General features: G+C 43.4%; 1 protein-coding gene across 2 annotated transcripts in view; it reads left to right on the forward strand.

Annotated features, from left to right (window-relative positions):
• The window catches only part of LOC144142210 (uncharacterized), a 45,153-nt gene extending 29,377 nt beyond the window's left edge, over positions 1 to 15,776 (forward strand). For both annotated transcript variants that reach the window (XR_013316895.1, XM_077673569.1), the window contains 4 exons: positions 2,157 to 2,296; positions 2,372 to 2,436; positions 3,499 to 3,582; positions 15,541 to 15,776. Coding sequence is in view for 1 of the 2 variants with exons in the window: in XM_077673569.1 (XP_077529695.1) it covers positions 2,157 to 2,296; positions 2,372 to 2,436; positions 3,499 to 3,582; positions 15,541 to 15,692 (441 nt within the window). In the remaining variant the exon portion in view is untranslated. The remainder of the gene's footprint in view (positions 1 to 2,156; positions 2,297 to 2,371; positions 2,437 to 3,498; positions 3,583 to 15,540) is intronic.
• The last annotated feature ends 1,780 nt before the right edge of the window (positions 15,777 to 17,556 follow it).

Consider the following 17,556-nt stretch of genomic DNA (forward strand, 5'->3'; position numbering starts at 1 on the left):
CTTGTAAAAATACGTAAAAATGAAGTTTGTCGGCGCCTGAGGTTGTTTTTAGTTTAGTTTTACTGTCCGCAGATCATACGAATAGAAGCCCAGCCCACACATATGTGTGGGTTGGTTTTCTGTGTGAATACTCTGAGCTTTTCATTTTCACTTGTAGAAGGAGCATTAAGAAGGGGTAAATACGCAAAGTTTAATTACTTGCGGCCATTTCTTGTAAAATCTTTTTCTTGGGCAGGAAAGGGTTATATTAAAGTTGGTGCTGGGTCATTTTCAAATTATTGATTAGGAAAACAAAAAAAAGCGTCAGAATTTGTTGTTCTGGGGATTTTTGGTATTTAGATAAATATACGTTTTTATTTGGGGTATTATTTATATTAATGAATTGGCTGCTGCCTCCGAAGTAACTACAAAAGTCCCAAAGAGTTTATTTTCTGTTGTGCTACTATAGTTTGCACTCGTGACTATTTTATTTCCGAAGTCTTTCTGTAAGCTTTTTGTGTAGTTATGAAGTGTCCTATTCTCTTAATGATACTTTCCCGTTTGTCTTCCCTGATGTTAGCTGAATGTGGATGACTCCGACAACCTTTATAAATGAACGCGCCGGATCAAACATACGATAATAATGAAATTCTTTTGAAGGAGCACGAACCTGAAGGAAGCACATCACGTACACATTAAAATCACGTCACTACAAAGCGGCTCTTTCGTCGTCGCCTGCTCATATTTAGTTGCCTTGAATACCGCAAACATCTCAGTTTTGGAACTGCACCACCTTATCTGTAAAATAGAGAAACACCTTCTTGCACCGGACAGACATGTCTCTGTTAGGGAGCAATCTTCATCCACGGGAAAGTCACAAAATCTCGTATTTTACGCCGAAGCCGCCAATGCAAATCTGTCCCCGTCGATTTTGGGCAATGCGGCTTGTTGGACTACTCTCAATCTATTTAAATGTTCCGGCCATTAGAAGGCGAAACCTGTCAGTATAAAAAAGCATCGGTGTTTTGTTAAGTTCTTAAAACTCTGTCAGAATGAAATAGCGTCTGAGAATGTCGCCGGCCACGCACCCCTTAGTTAGCAACTTCACAAAACCTGTTGTGCATGCAATGTTTTCTTTCGATATGGGCTGCGCCCTTTCCTGATACACAATGACCATGTTCAATAACGCTCCTCAAAAAAGCTCAAGTCCAAGCTCTGATAGACAAGAGCCATCTTTTTTGCCTAAAATCGGTGGACTGTTATCCGTATCACCCCACCCCCAAAAGCACGCCGCAAACGTCATTGACTAGAAGTGCAATCATCTCACCACCGCCTACTTTGTGATCTCAACCAACCTAAAGAAATGCCGATAAACCCTAGCGAAACTGCCTACGCTGAACAGATAATGGCTCCCTATAACGTTTAAATTGCTTGAAGCGAAGTCTCGACCAAGCTCAACAAACAATACGCTCTAAACATCCTTCATAAGGCTAAAGCATCCTTAATATATGCGTTGTCTGGACCAAGAATGTGCGCTTCTAAAAAAGCTTTTTTTTTTCTCCGTCCAACAACCCTTTGGGATGTTTTTCACAACAGGTAGTGAATACAAAAATTCGAGAAAGCCACCAAAGACCGCTCCCCCCCATCTTAAAGAAGTATTTTTGTTCACTACTATTTTGAACAAGAACTGTCCCTTCCCATCATAATTTTTTTTGCAGCCTAACCACTAGTATTCTTCAAACTAGACATTTAAGCCTTTCCTAGCCCCAATTCAAGCCATGCACACCCCTCTACCACTCTTAACATAAACGCGGCCCTGAAAAATGTGCAACCAACTGTCTCGTATGTGAATGCCATTGGTCAGGCCATCTCAGCGCTAACACCAAACAACAGCCATACCAGCGAGTAGTGTTTGGGGTTTGCACCATCTTTACGCTCCCCAAAAATAGCTGACCATTAAAGATGGCCCAGTACGCATCGAAGATAAGCGCTTTTCAAAGGCGCTCGAATCGCATTTCATGGAATGCGTTCGGGCAAAAAATTCAAAGATATATAATATAAAGGTAAAATAACTGATTCAATACTTATGTTCCGTACACCATTCCTAACTGTTTTTCCGACGTGTGTCTGGTAAATGTAAGAAATCTAAGTATACTCTATAAATTCGGAAAATGCAGTTTTACAGATCTTCGGGTTACATATGGACGTACAACGGAACAGCTGCCGACAAAGGAGTTCATTGTAAGGTTGACAGAACAAGATTTGGAACAGATGAACATGTTGTCTTTACAAGAACGTATTACAAATGCAACAAAAAGTAAGCCTCTTTCTTTTGCGAACCTCGATGCTCGTTTATGGGAAATCTTACAGTCATTTGTTTTCCTTACAATAGGTACTGTCATTTGCTGGAGGGCACGCTTGCCCGCGAGGCCAACGCAATGTATGTGCGAAACAAAGGTAAAATGTTTTTGAAAGCTAGCCAGCGGAATAACGTGTTTTGTTTATTATTTTAATTTTCAGTCACTCAAACTCTTTGATTGCTGTGTTCTTTGCTTTGAAAAATTTTTACGTTTTGTCTTGAAACAATATTGTGGTGGCTTAGTTGGTCGCCACAAACAGACGCGTTGAAAAGGCCGCTGCTTCTTCATTACCCTTGTCAACCAATGTTATCGGTTCAAAAAACTATGGTAGACCCAATTTTCAGCACCGTAATTATTGATAAGACTTTTTTGTTATCTTTCACTTGGTTCAAAACGTCAAAGTATCGCGAAAGAGAGTTGTAGATTAAGAAGATTTGCAACCCAATTCGGCAATAGTATCTGAATTTGAGTGTGCAAGTGAATTTCGAGACCTTACAACAACCACACAAAACGTATTCCATAGATCCTTAGTTGAAGCGTACCAAAGCTACAATAAAGGTATACCGAGTTATTTTTTATGAAACCTGAAATAAACTGTTTTTGAAAAACGATATTATGTAGGATCAATCAATAAACAAGGATTTTCCATAAGGTATTGCCTTGCAAAACCTACCACTCAGACAAAAACGTTTTATTATTCTCGGATATACCCAATATTAAAGTGCGAGTGAATTACTTTCGGACATCATGCGGTATATATTTTTTAGATATTGTTTATGAAATTTACGTGTCCATACATTCTTGTTTTAAAGCCTGTGAGAAAATATTGTAATTTTCGGCTCCCTTTGAGAATATACGTAAATTTTTAGTGTTCGACTCCTGTGAAAACCACTGCGGGTAATGCCTAGAAATGGCTTGCACTATCACAATTTGTTCACCTCTGAATTTTACGCTATCCAGAATACTTGCGTTTGCAGCCACAAAGAGTACAGTTTTACCGTTTCCGTCTTTCAAACTGTGTTTAGACTGTACCAGAACTACATTGTGCAAATTTACTTTTATGCCGCACGTTCAATAAAAATAACATAAGTGCGCTAAGTCAGTGCCCTAATGTGCCCAACGGCAATTATCTAAATGTCGTTCACCTGTTTTTCCGCAGCAACTTGCACAGTGACATACGAGCAGGTCGTGTTCATGGACTCACAATGCACGTGTGGTGTATTTTACACTGCAAACATTGGAAGTAAGTACGCTTGAAGTAGAGATACAGTTTATTATTCTGTCCTAAAGGTAAAAGGGGGGTGTAAAATGTGTGTACAAGAAATTTATCGGCGAGAAGTTTGCACAAGTCATTGCACTATTCGTAGTAATACAGGCTAGCAGAGAGAAATCGTACGCACTCAGAGGGCAATAGAGTCTACTGGAATCTACTTTTCCTAAACTGCTGGCCTACAAATTCCCAATCTCATCATATATGAATCGCTCCCATACCTACCTCTGTACGCTAACACGTCACAGCCTAACCACCATTTTGGCCCATTGCGTTGCAATGGATTTTGATGAGCCCTACTATTTTTTTGCTGGTTAGAAAGGTGTGGAACGAAAATTCATAATAAACCTTAGCTGCATTTAGTTGATGATTGCGGATCAGCACTTATAATTCTACAGTAAGTTTTTCCTGTGTACACTAATTGAGATGGTCCAACCAGGGCTCGCAAACGTTCAGAGTTTTTTTTTAGTTTTAGTTTAAAAATCACCTCTTTAATAGCAGTCCTGCAACCAGGTATGGAACCGTTTTCTCAAAAACTGCTTTGTGTCGATAAATGCTTCTTTGTCGCCCGAAAGTCGGCGCGCAAAAGGTTGTTGTTTTGCGTACTTTTTGCTCATATTCGCCCTATCTTTGCACATAAGGCTGGCGAACGCTACCCCAAAAGAGCAGTCTTCAGAATGTCTGCTGATTCTCTTCATAAATAACTGCGCCCTCAAGACAAAGGTAATTTAGTAGTTTTAAGCATTATTGAAAAAGAAAATGTGTGAAAAACGTGTTTTAGAGCCGCAGGGTAATCGTTCAATGCACCGCGCGTGCCTACAGATGGCCAGCAACTTTTTGAGTCACTGATGTTCTCACTACGATTTTTGTCTTGTGCTTTGGCGCTGTCTTCAAGAAAATATACGTGAAATAAAACAGAGTACAATGTCTGCATCCAGTGTGACAGTCGCTTGTCATTTGCAAGCCTCCGCGGTGGCAGTCACGCATTACCGAGCATAGTGCCTTCCTATACCATCGAAGCATTTAGATATTTTGTTCTGCATTTTAAGGGGCATGTAAGAAGCACAATATATTCTTCAAACCAGTTTCTTTTGGGTTATTTTGCTTTGTCTGCAACGCACACCGGCATTTACGATTACGTTTATTGCGCTTTTTGTAAAATAGGGCGACCGTTACAAAGCTAAACTAAAAATCAGAGTGTGGCGTGATTTGGACTTTTCAATAGATGATCCAGTGTGGTTAGTGTAAACTCACTGAATTTCCACAAAAAGAGCACTACGACACATTTTCGGCAAGTGTTTGAACAAAGAGAAATTAAATTTCGAAAAAAAACATACCCTAAAATATGGGGAAAATTCCCCCATCTATGATATTGCACTGGTGTTTTCGTAATGTTGGATGTTCCTGTAAAAGAAACCCACGGAATTTATTTTATACAAAAATTGTATATTCCACAGGCGTTTTGAGGGGTATTTTTGTCACTGATCCCAATCATTCGTATATTCGCAGGGTGTGACGTCTCATTTTGGCGGTTTGTACAACACCCATTTAATGTACACTTTAAAATTCGTAACGCAAAAGCACTCCCGAAAGCACTGCCCACATTCAATAAGCAATCAAACATAAAAATAAATATCCCCAAATACCGCTCAAAGCAAAACCAAATAATCCCTACAACAATGTTCAACACATTTAGTCAAAATATACTAATTACATTCGCTCCTACATAATTTCATTTGTACCACAACTCCCTAGTTGGGTCCTACGACTGCGTCTATAATGAACTGGCCCTGCCACGGTCGTCACCGCTGACGTGTCGGGCCTTTGTGTGGCAGCGACTCGATGGTAGCCGTCCTTGTCTTGCTTTGATGCCGGCGTTCGATGAGCGCGGTCGTTCCTTGGGCGGCGTGGGCTCCGCGCGTCCCTACGTGATTCATCGAATGGAACCCTCTGCTTATCGCTGCTGCTGGCGGACCCAGGTAGTCTCGGCACCAACTCAGCCTTTGGGGACGTCGAAGCAAAGGACAACGAAGCGTAGACGTTGGCCGGAGGTGCTCGAACGCCATCTCTGGGGCCATGAAGAAACAGGTTCGCGGTGCGCGTAGTATGCCGCAGCCGAGGCAAAGTTGGTCCACTCCCGCAAAAGGTTGGTAGGCACTATCGGTGGCTTGGCGGCGTCCCCCTGGCTAGTTCATTGAAGCTCGTGTGCTCCTTGCAGCTCCGGGTTTTTTGCCTTCCCCTTTTCCTTGTGCTCCCGGCTTTTAATTGCTTTGGACTTGATCGCGGCGCACTTTCAGTGGTTTCTTGCCTTTTCATGTCGATGTATGGTCCTCACGCCACTGGTCCCCTGCGCGGCGTTCTTATATTGGCTGGCCAGTGCGCTACCATACATCATCATGATGCCTCGGTCTTTCGGTGCGGCTTTCCTTCGTTGGTTCGGTCCTGGCGCGCACCTAAAATTTCCGTTTCTTTGTTCTCTTATCCGCTTTTTTCACGGGTTTGATGCTTCCCTTTTCAGGGGGTGCCCTAACATGTGAAAATAAACACCCGTGAAATATGGGGGGAAAGTACCCCCGCTTTGTTATTGCACTCGTGTCTTTCTAAGGTTGGATATTCTTGTAAGAAAGTAACAACTTAATATTATTTTATACAGAAAGTTTGATATTTGGTACAATTTATGAAAGGTATTTTTGTCTCCGATCACAACCATCCGTTTATTCATACGGTATGACTTCTCATTCTGCCCGCTTGTACGTTTATATAAATTGATCAGTTATTTGTAACAATATTTTTGCACATCGCGCATGCTACGAGCGCTTGAAAAGATGGGATTCATCAGCACCACATGGATTGCGGCAGATCGTTGTTCAGTGAATTTTCTAGGCTTACAAGTGTCACATGGTTTGATGGTGAGGAGTCTCAGACCAGCTCAGAGAAATCGACGCATGAAAGCTGTTGACGTGTTAAATAAAACATACATGTAAAATAAAACATACATTTAATGCACACTTGGAAAAAACCCTAAACAAACTATTCAAGAAATGAACTGCCCTAAACAAATAAGCAATCCCACCCCTAAATAACAATCTCAAAATTCCAATTTACATCAAAACTCAAAAGCCTCCACAATAAAGTTTCTACACCAATATTTCAAATGCACGTATGAGTAAACAATACAACTGTCTTTAGCCAAGTCTCTACCACAACTCCCTTCTAGTTGTGCCCTACGACAAGTGTGCTCAATGAACTGGACTACCACGGCCGTTGGCGCTGACAGGTCCCACACTTGCGTGGGCGCGACTCGGTGGTAGCCGTCGTCGTCTCTTGGTTCTTGTTGATGCCGGCGTTAGATGCGCCCGGTAGTTCGCTGGATGGCGTGTGGACTCCGCACGTTCCGACGTGTTTCCTCGGTGGCTACCCTCTGGTAGCCACTGACCCTGGAAATCTCCGGTAGATCTCGGCACGAACGCAGCTTCTCAGGGCTGTCGAAGCAATTGTCGGCTGAGACTGTACGCTGAACAGGTGGTTCCCGACGCATGCTGCTTGGGCCACCGAGACACAGGTAGGTGTAGCCGATGCGAGGCCGGCCCGCTCTTGCCCAGCTCAAATGGCACAGTCGATGGCATCGCCCCATCGCCCTGGCTTCTTACACCTGCTGTGTCCGTGGCTCATCACAGCCCTCTGGTCGCCCCGCTTTTAATCCCTCTGCGCTCGATGTCGCCGCATTCCTATTGGCTCCTTGCCGTTTCGTGTCCATATTTGGCCAGCACACCACTTGTATCATGCGCAGCATTTACTTACCAGTGCGGCAAGGCCATGATGCCTCGGCTTTTGGGCGAGGCATTTGTTCGCTGGTTCGGTCCTGCCGCGCCGTTCAAATAGCTGTTTCTTGGTTCGTTTTTTTTTCTTTTCCGGAAGTGTCTGTGCATCCCCTCTCTGGGATGCGATTTACTCATGACAGTAAGAATAACAGGATTACACTGGCAAGAACGTCCTTCTAGTGCGTTCAATGCCCTACTTTCGGTTCAAAATTGGATTTGTGCGCTGAAAAACAAACAATCCTTCGGGTATTCCAAAATAAATGAACAAATTGCTGGCGGTTATGACACAATCTAATGCGAAATTTCAGCGAAGCTCCACCCTTAGCTCGCTCATTGTTTAAAAACTCGTTGATGCTACATCTCTTGTGTTTGTCTAGGAAAGTAGGATTTATTGGAACGAATACGCCATGAGTGGCCCATATGGCGAGACATTATGTCTAGCATAAAAGATATCACTTCAGGCGCCTCCAAAAGTGCGGAGCCCGGTGCGAATGCTACGCTAATTGGGACATCGCGAGAGGGATTGATCATAGCAGTTCACAGCAGTGCCGCTGATAGACATCCGCTTTTTCAGCCCTTTTTTATTGATGGTATTGGTGTACAATTTTATATTCGTGATAGTATGCCCTTTGGCAGAAACTCCTAAACGTGCAAGTTGGCACACGTTTCCTGAAGGAATTCCAGAAGGCAGCGGTGATGGGGTCCCTTAGCCCTCATTGGGAATTGGTTGGTCTCCCAGGATGCAGGCCTGTGCCGCGAAGGCGTCGGTATGTCGCTGCACTCAGGGAAGGACATGCCCCCTTCACCTAAGGCACATTCTGCCTCCTTGCATTAGTAGCGCGCCATCTCCACTAATTCATTAGTGGTCACGTCATCAGCGGGCACAAGATGGTTGGCACTATTCTGGCAACATCTAGTAGCGATTCTCAACTTCGGAGCCCGTGTCTCCTCCGCTGTTAACCATTTTTTGTGCGGTGACTTCCTCATTTTCTCTCGATACATCGGGGGATGATGGGCGAGGGACGTGCCAAACAGCACGAGTGGTTACATAATCGCATCGGCCAAAAAAACACTGAAGCACCTTTAAAACGCCACAACTCCGAAACACGAAATTGGCCCAACCTTTAAGAATATAGCGCCTATGGGGCACACTGTTTCACACTTGTCGCTACTAACGGGACATATCTGGAACTACGGGGCGTTAATATTACTGATATCATAGTTCAAACTTGTAATCGTCTATCAGAGGTTTATTAAAAAGGTAAAAAGCGAAGTTTCGGCTTCCATAGGGAACGCTTGTTCACAAAGCATAAATGGTCGAAAGGCAAAGCTTCTAAGTTTGACAATCTATTAGCGGAAAGCAACATGCGTTATTCGACAGAAGATTTGTGGGTTAGTGTTGAGGGTTTATTGTGTTTAAAATTACCAGAGACTGAAGAAATCAAAGGTAGAGCGTTTGATTTTTTAGGTGAACAGGGTTGCTTCTTTGCGCCTAATAAACGTGGTGACCCCCACCTCTACCGCATCAGTGTTAACTAATTTTTCACTACTAATCTCTTAACAACGAATGCAGAATAGTGTCAAACCATAAAGTTTACTTTAAAGTTTTATCTGTCTGGCTTCCATGTGTTCTGGAAAATAACAGGCTACTTGTCTGCATTATTTGTCAAATCACTCAAGCTCTCAATTGTATAGCAAAAACAAATAAAAATATGATTTCGCAATGCATAAGTATTGTAAAGTTGCCAAGAACAAAGAAACGTTTTTTGAAGAAGGTTGCTTCTTGGAGCCTATGTTCCCCTGAGAAGCTTTTTGGACACTTTAATTACGAAGGAACAGGTAAACGTCATCTCATAGTCGCGCCTCGGCTTATCCTAAGCCTACTCATATCGAAAAATACTTGCCAATTGAAAACCAAATCTACGGGTGTATTGAAATTATGAGCCGTAGTAAATCAGGGTTAAAACATTTCTTCTGCCCGAAATGATTGTCTTACTCTACATTGCCAACGAAAAGTGCATAATTGAGTGGTGGAAATGGTAATTTTTTTCCCAAATTTATGTTTAGTGACATCTTAATTATATTTTAACACTCTGCTAACATTACACATACAGGTAACTTGATATGGTAGCTCCTTGGGATTTAAAGTCTTTTTATTCAGTTTTTCTGAAGCGATAACCTATTACTCACTACGTGCATAACAATTTTCAAAGCGATTGTCTGAATTGTAGCCCGTGTTCAGCACATTCACTTTAACTCAAACTAACAAATACACTGTGTGACTTCTGGCTGAAAATATGTCTGTCACGCGAAATATATTATGCTGGCTACAGCCACAAATCACAACAATGCAGCTGTTACTTTTCTGGTTGTTACGGCGGACTTACTCGTTGCAACGTTACGGGACGTAGCCCTTCGTGACCCATGGCCTTAAAAACCGTGGTGTCCCAATACAAGAAGTTTACCTAGTCTGTGAAAATGCTCTTAACGCCCTAATTGCCCATGTTTAAATATAGTAATTTTGTACTGAAACAAAGAAACAAAACTTTCGCTTGCCAAACACCTAGTGCCTTGTAGCTAGAACTAGATAAACAAAAATGGGTTTCTTGTTTAGGTTACTTCAGACAACAACTTTGATGCTTATAAAGAAGCGAACTAGGCCGTGAAGAACATTGTTATGCTGCTGTCAAAGTTTTTCTATCTCTGCACCAGGCATTTCATTACCGTGATTCATCATTTTCTAAGTCGCGTAGGAGCGTGATCCGCTGAGTCCCCCTTAAATGCAATCCCGGCAACCTGATTCAGCGAGAATTTTACTTCACCAATGAAGATATACCTTTATTGGTCGAGCATGAAAAGCGTGAGATCCACGAAGAAACATTTGTGTTTTTACTGCAGTATACTCGTACAATGTACTGATGGCATAATTCTGGGATTTTATTCTGGGATAGATCATCACATTCCCCTCCGATTGCTCTAGGCTCAGTATATTGGTTACAGAACTTTGACTTCTTAATTGTCTCATTCCTCTCACTACCCTCAGCAGCACGTAATTGCTGGAGACTGCCATCAGTTGCCTAAAGGTGTCACCGCTAAGACAGTGGCCTCCCATACACTTGTACGTGATGGTGAATTGGTGCCTTCTCTATTATGAAGGACCTAATCGTGAAAATCGTAATCCTGTTTCACAACACGGCATTCAAACGGACACACGTTCGCATTCTCCTTTTTCAGTACTCACTGAAAGTCGTCACAAAGAAAATGTCGCTTGCAGTTCCTCCTTCTTTGCACACACAGATGTGTATGCAGTGCACGTAGCCTACCAACAAAACTGTGAACATCTGTATACCAAAGTAAAAGCATCACCACAATTACCCCGAATCATGGCACTAAAAGTGTAAACTTTTTGACTAAATATAGGAAGCACTCTCCTGAGTTTTTTGGAACCAAACAAAAATATTATGTGGTCAGCCGTCCGCTAATTCAAACACTCATTATAAAGCAAGACATAACCTCCATTGACCAACTATCTAATTGAAATGTAATCCATGCCGTCGGTGTCTCGCGTCATGTCCTTTACGGGAAAAGACCGTCCATGGCGGTTGCTCGTGATTACCGACACACGAACTAAATATAAAAAATTACGGGGCTTGCTGAAAACTTTAGAAATACAAAGGAAAATCTAGTAACCATTTTTGTTATTCTGCTGCAAATTGTTCCTGTAAATTTTTTTCATGTACCCGTCTACATTTGACCATCCCTTCGTCAACACACTCCGGAACTCGTTCCTCCCGCTTGCAATCGCCAGAACGCTCCAGTGAATCGTCTGTTGATGTTTCTTTAAGCACGCCGGCGTTACTCGTAATCATTTTAGAAGACTTCCGGAAACCACCCTTCGAATTTCGATCGGCTTTGGAGCCGTCGCAATTAACCTGCAGGTCCTCCTTGGATGGAGCTCAGTCGTTTTTGCCTTTTTTAGCGTGCAATCTTGAATTCAATCCTCACGGCTCTCGGCCACCGAGTGTGCTAATCCCGGTTCTGAAGCCGAGGCTCTCACAAGATGTGTGCCTCGGTTCCTTCTGCGTTATCCGTAATTAAATTGACATAGCGCCGATGTTTTCTGCACCCAAAAGCTAGTGTTGTGTAGGTTCTGCTTAAAGCGGTTCATTCGTAACATTTTTCTGGTATTTTTCGTTATCTAGCCTAACGGCTTCCTTAGCGACACCTTGCGGTGCCTTTTTGAAGTCTAAGCTGTCACACAAACCTACTTTCGGGTCATTTATGCACACATGGGCGTTAAAAGAAGGTATGCGTAGAGGCGATCCCTGGCTTCACGCGCTCGCTAACGTGCGTTATTGTGATGGGACATTTAGAAGTTCATTTTTCAGGCCACTCGGCTACCCCACTGCTGCTCCAGGTGGTGGAGAGGCTATGGTTCTGCTTTTATGAACAGTAACATGAATACAACGCGAAACGAAAAGGGGCAACGCAATGCTTGTACACAAGCAAAAAACGTACAACATGACGTTTTTTTAGGCTACACAAACGCTTAAATTTGTTCTGTCTCTAGTTGTGTCAACCTGTTCCTCTCTTTCCCTCAATTCAGCCGCCCGGCTAATGTAAAATATTTCTGGATAAGGAAGTAATATAGGCAATCATATTCCAAACTATATATATCAAGTCGCACTATACATACTTGAGAACGTTGTCGAGCAAAAAAAAATATAGGCGTAATTTTTTGGACTTGAATACATATGTTTTATTTGCCTTGATATTTGTATCAAAAACTCACGACTCTAAAAGTCGTTGATGTTTGCGACTGCAAAAAAATTTGCCGTGGAAAAAATGTTTTGATAGCAAAATAGAAAATGCACTTGTGGCGCTCCCCTTGAAGCAGTGTTCCAAAATGAAAAGAAAGAAAAGGTTTGAGCACCTAGCAAGCAGAGAGAGCAGTGAATGGACTTGAGCAAACCTCCATTGTACTAGTCATGGGAGGGGAGTAATGGAAGGGAGCGGTAGAGGTGGGCACAAAAGTTAAAGACAGTCGCTTAGTGGCGGGGGCGACAGAACACCATCACCTGGCGGCTACATTAGCAGCTAAGGGCGCAGACACCCGGGCAATTTTGGCATTAGTGTTTCATTCAGCTAATTGCCTATGAAGAATGCCTAATCATAACCTACAAACTGGCGTATTTTGTTTCATTCAATACTTGGATGGTGCCCATCTTCGGTGGTCGTCTCCTTTCATAACAGCTGTAAGGTCAGGGGACTTTTTACAACCTATTTGCGGATACTGTGTAATCCCGTGATTGAAAATTCAAATTTGTAGCTTTCGCCTTACAAATGCTTCTATCTGACATGAGCATCATATTAGAGCGCACTGGCAGGCTGTGTACAGACAATTCTCGTCACGTGGTTCAGAATGGCTTCTTCAAAAGTATGGATAACATGGCGATAAAGTGGCTTTTGTCATTCCTGATTGCGTCAATTTCGAGTGATGCCACGTGCCATCTGCACAATACGCCTATTTTTTACATGGTGTTTGACGTTTTTGCGCGATAGGTAAATGGTCTTAAAGGAGTACTGACACAATATTTCTCGCTTTCAGTTTTTATGCTGTAAAAAATACCTATTGGCCCAGTAATTACGAAAATCGAACCGAAAGCCGTCAGCCGCCAACACACAATTAATTATAGCACGTTTATTGCAACCAATTTCAAATTTGGTTGCCGCGCGGGAAAATGGCCGTTCGAAGGCCAGCCTGCAAGCGGGCCAGCCTTACGTCACGGTCTCACCCGTGACGTCAGGGACGTTTTTCTTTCCTCCATGCGTTCGCTGCATTGTCTGCTACGATTGCACATCGTCCGCTACTCACCCGCGCAGTCGACATGTCGTCTGAATCGTCAGACTCGGATGAGTCACTGCCACCCGACAGACAGAGCAACTTTATTTGGCCAGGCCATCAGGCCTCCGATGCCTTCGCCGTCGTCCGTTTTTTATATCACTGCGGCACGAACCGGCGCAGACCGGGATAGCAACAGCTTGTCGCCACTCTTCTAATCAATCTGATCACGAAAAACAAGCTCCACATGCAAAAAAGTAGATGTTCGTGTGTTGAAAATTGTGCTAGGAGTTGTTATCAGGGCTGAATTTAAAAGTGGCTTTCAGATATTTGCCGCGATCGTAAGCTTACGCTGACCGGAAGCGGAGGTTCGGCGCTCCGACCTAGCACTGGCGGCACCACGGTGCGGCGATCGGCCGAAAGATGGCGCCACCTGCGCGCTAGAATCAAAACCGGCCGCGGCAGATGTCTTGGTCACCGATCGCTGAAACTGAAATTATTGCCAAAATAAAGCTTCATATGCGACAAAAGGGATGATAGTGTGGTGAAAAGTTGTGTAAGGGATGGTCATTCGCAGTTGTACAGATACCAGCGATCAAATAGTCGCCACGATACTAAGTTCCCAAACCCAAGGTAACCCGTGCACCCTGAGCCCGCTGGCTTGGGCGACAGTTCTTGCGGCCGCCGGCGTGCACGAACTCAGTCCACGTTTACCGCTGCATGTCGTCGCGTGGAAAATAATGCATCTTGGCGTCATTGTCGATTTGCTCGGACAGGCTTCCACGAGCAGTACTTCGGATACCGCGAGCTTTCCATAGCACGACTTGGGCGAGCTCGGTGACGCGCACCGCCGCGTCGCCACGGTGCCTGTCGACATCGCGCACCGCGCAGTTTTCGGCACCAGTGTCGAACACCATGCGCCGGCAACGAACTGAAGAGCAAAGACGTCGAACAAGCAACGTTTACAAGCATTGCTCACACAGCTACGCCCACGTCTCCTGCCCAAACGAATACCACCGACAACAGCAGCACAGGATATCGTTTCCGATTCTAAAAACGACTATATGACGTCACCCTGAACCGGCCAGACACGCAGGCCAATGTTTCGTCACGCCGAAAGCGATTGCGCTAGTGCTGCCGATTTGTGGAAGCTCACAGCCTGGACAATCAAAATCAATTTTAGATGTGATTCCGTCCTCGGATAGCTGCAAAAATTTCTGTGAGGTATCTGTACAAACTACTGAAGCCAATTATATCATTTTTTAGGTATCAAAATTTGGTCTCAGTACTCCTTTAAAATTTGTGCTACATGGTTTGAATCATTCTCCTGGGACCGATATAGGAATAGCTCCTGTGTGTATTAGAAGATAGTGTCCTGGTTTACAGACTATTTTGAGTCTCGAAGCATATTTGTATGCAGTTGAGCTCCTGAATGCACTGTTGTGTCGTCCGGGGCCTCAATACCGACACTATTTACCGGAGTTTCACTATAACGATCCATTTAAATTTATCACAGTAACATTTCAGGAGATTTTTTCAGACCTTGTCATTACAGCGTCAAGTGACGCACGTCTCGTGAAACGATTGTCCTGCAGTGCAACCCAGGTCTCTTACGTGCTCAACCGTCAGTAATATTTATGTGGTACACCTACGTCCCTCGGAAAACCGCAACATCACATTTCTTACAAGTTCTGATAATGTGCATCCGCGCGGCTAGCCTCCTAATCCATTAATTACAAGTAAGGGGAAATAGCACAATTGGTCCGAGGCAATCACTTCAAGTAAAGGAACGGAACAAAGGATATTTATTCTGGGCTCCAGAGCGGGATTCTACCAGTGCCTTCCCAATTAGCGGGACTTTGCAAATATTTCTCAATGTACCGATCTCCGCCGCGTTACTGCATGGTATCTGAGGTAGAATATTGGGAGTCATGGCGTTTACAAACTGCGGAGCGTTGGCCCTTACAAATTACAAATCTCTTCTCTCTGATAAACACTCGTCGTTATAGTAAATTTTCTTATCTCCCCACAAACTATTTCCGCATTTTAAATTTTCTGAACAAGTTTCTTCTTCCACAAAGAGTATTAGAGTGCAGACAGCCCACTAAAAGTAATAAATATAATCGCAGTATTGCTTTTTGTGCCACTTAGTGGCAAATATTTCGAAGAGACTAAATCTTACCCACTGCTGGGGGAATATAGCTCTCCGTGTATGTTAAATTATTAGTTACACTCTTCGTACTAACTGCTTTGTGAACTTTCTTTCAGACGTGCAGGACCAGCGCACAATTTGCGAACTTCGTGTGAAAGCATTCCACCGGTACCCGGAACCAAGCGAGGAATGTCTCTGCGCGTTTACTCAACACTGCCCGATTAGGCCATATTTTGGTGTTTACAACAGGTCTTGTCCCCAACCTTAGAGAAAAAGCTTTCTTTAAGGAATTATTGTGGCGTAATATTCAATAAACCGCTCTAAACAAAATTGTCTACATGCTATTCGATAAGTGTCATGTTACTTCAAGGGACAAACGTGTAGAAAAAAAATTCCACTCACTACACATGGCAGGTTAATAAGGTTACTTAAGGGTTGTATGATTCGCCCTTAGATAACACGTGAATAAATGGTGATAAATTCTGCAATTTAAATAGGCACTGCAGCATGAATACTTCCGACCAGTGAAAAAATGCAGTAATGTAATATCTACACACAAAATATTATGGCTCAGATTTAGGAATACCTTGATTTAGAATTCGCCCGCTAGCATTCAGGAAACTTATTCGTCATGGAGTTTGCAGTTTTGTGCATCTATGTGAAATTGACAATTGTTAATAACCCAGAATAGTGTGGAACACTCATCATACACACTTTGATTTTTACATGTATTGCAAGTGTAGGCAGCCATTACTATATTCCCAATGTAAGGCCGCATTTCTTTTAGGTATTATTGGCAGTAACAAACTGGTGATGCTTATTTCACTCATTTTCGCGTTACAACACATTCGGTTGCACGTGGTATACAGCGCTTTATGTGCGCTGGACACCAGTGAAGCCAAATTAGGGCATGTATATTAAGGCTGACGGACCGTAGGTGCTCGGGTTGTCGGCGTCCCATGTCGTCGCCGTCGTTCGGTGTCGTATTCTCATGTGTGGTGCAGTACTAAAACACCCAGACACTCATTTTCGAAAGTCTCGTGCTTGAACGTAACGCATGTTAAAAGCACTGGGAGCGACACTCATTTTCCAACTCCGAGCGTTAGAAGGTTTTATCTCCAATGCCAGAAACTGGTACAGATAAAACGCAAGGAAACTCATTTTTCGTTGGCTCTTGCGTGTTTGCTTCTATTTTCACTCCATGCTCACCATAACTTTTAAAATTCACTTCTCCGTTACTAATTTCACTCCTCATGTGTCGTCGAAATTAGGCCCAGTGGCGAGAGAGGGAGAATGTTTGAATACGCTTATAGACTCTATGCACGGCGGCGTTTTCATTAGTGAAGTATCACGCGGCGTTTTCATTAGTATCAGGTTTCACATTAGTGAAGAAGGTCCGTTTTTGTTATGTGCAAAACACTTGGTCAACTACGTTTCCAGCTGCTTTAACACTTGATCTGGTCGTGTTTTGTCCGTTTGATAAATTGCCCATTCCAGCTTAGCGAAACAAATGGTGTCCAATAGCGGTTCGCATAAGCCACGTGGACTAATTCAAACTTGAATGGCTCCAGGCGCACAAATTTCCGCAACAGTAACCGCGACGTCCCACAGGTTGGTTTTCACTGTAGTGAATGGACGAATTTACGTTTCAATTCATTTTTGATGAGCAGGATCACTGGACAAACACCTACTTCACTGCTGGGATGTTCGGGAAGCGCTCCTAAAAAGATGGAAACGCAAGAAGAGAAACCGTTCCTTAAGAAAAATGATCAAGGAAACGAACGCCACATACTGGACTACATGAACCAGCTCTTAAAGAAACAGTGGACCGACCAATGCAGTAGCCTGCAGGCAAAGCTCAGCGATAGGGAAACACGGCAATCATTAGACACCTCTTCTATCCGACCACATCAAAAAACAGCAACACGCAAAATATAGCATGACTAACCAACGAGCACGACGACACTCAGAAACTCCTGGGAGAACTAAAAACGAAAGTACATTATTCAACACGAGAACCCGAAATACGAGAACTGCAACGGCAGGGAAAACGGAGCTCTTGACGCGACATTTACCCTCAGTGAACTCAAAGACGTTCTGCAAGACCATATCAAATTACGAACCCGTGCCTC

The sequence above is a fragment of the Haemaphysalis longicornis genome, unplaced genomic scaffold (genome assembly GCF_048455015.1).
Source record: "Haemaphysalis longicornis isolate Haplotype H1 unplaced genomic scaffold, Haemaphysalis longicornis Haplotype H1 scaffold_6, whole genome shotgun sequence".
Lineage (NCBI taxonomy): Eukaryota > Metazoa > Arthropoda > Arachnida > Ixodida > Ixodidae > Haemaphysalis > Haemaphysalis longicornis.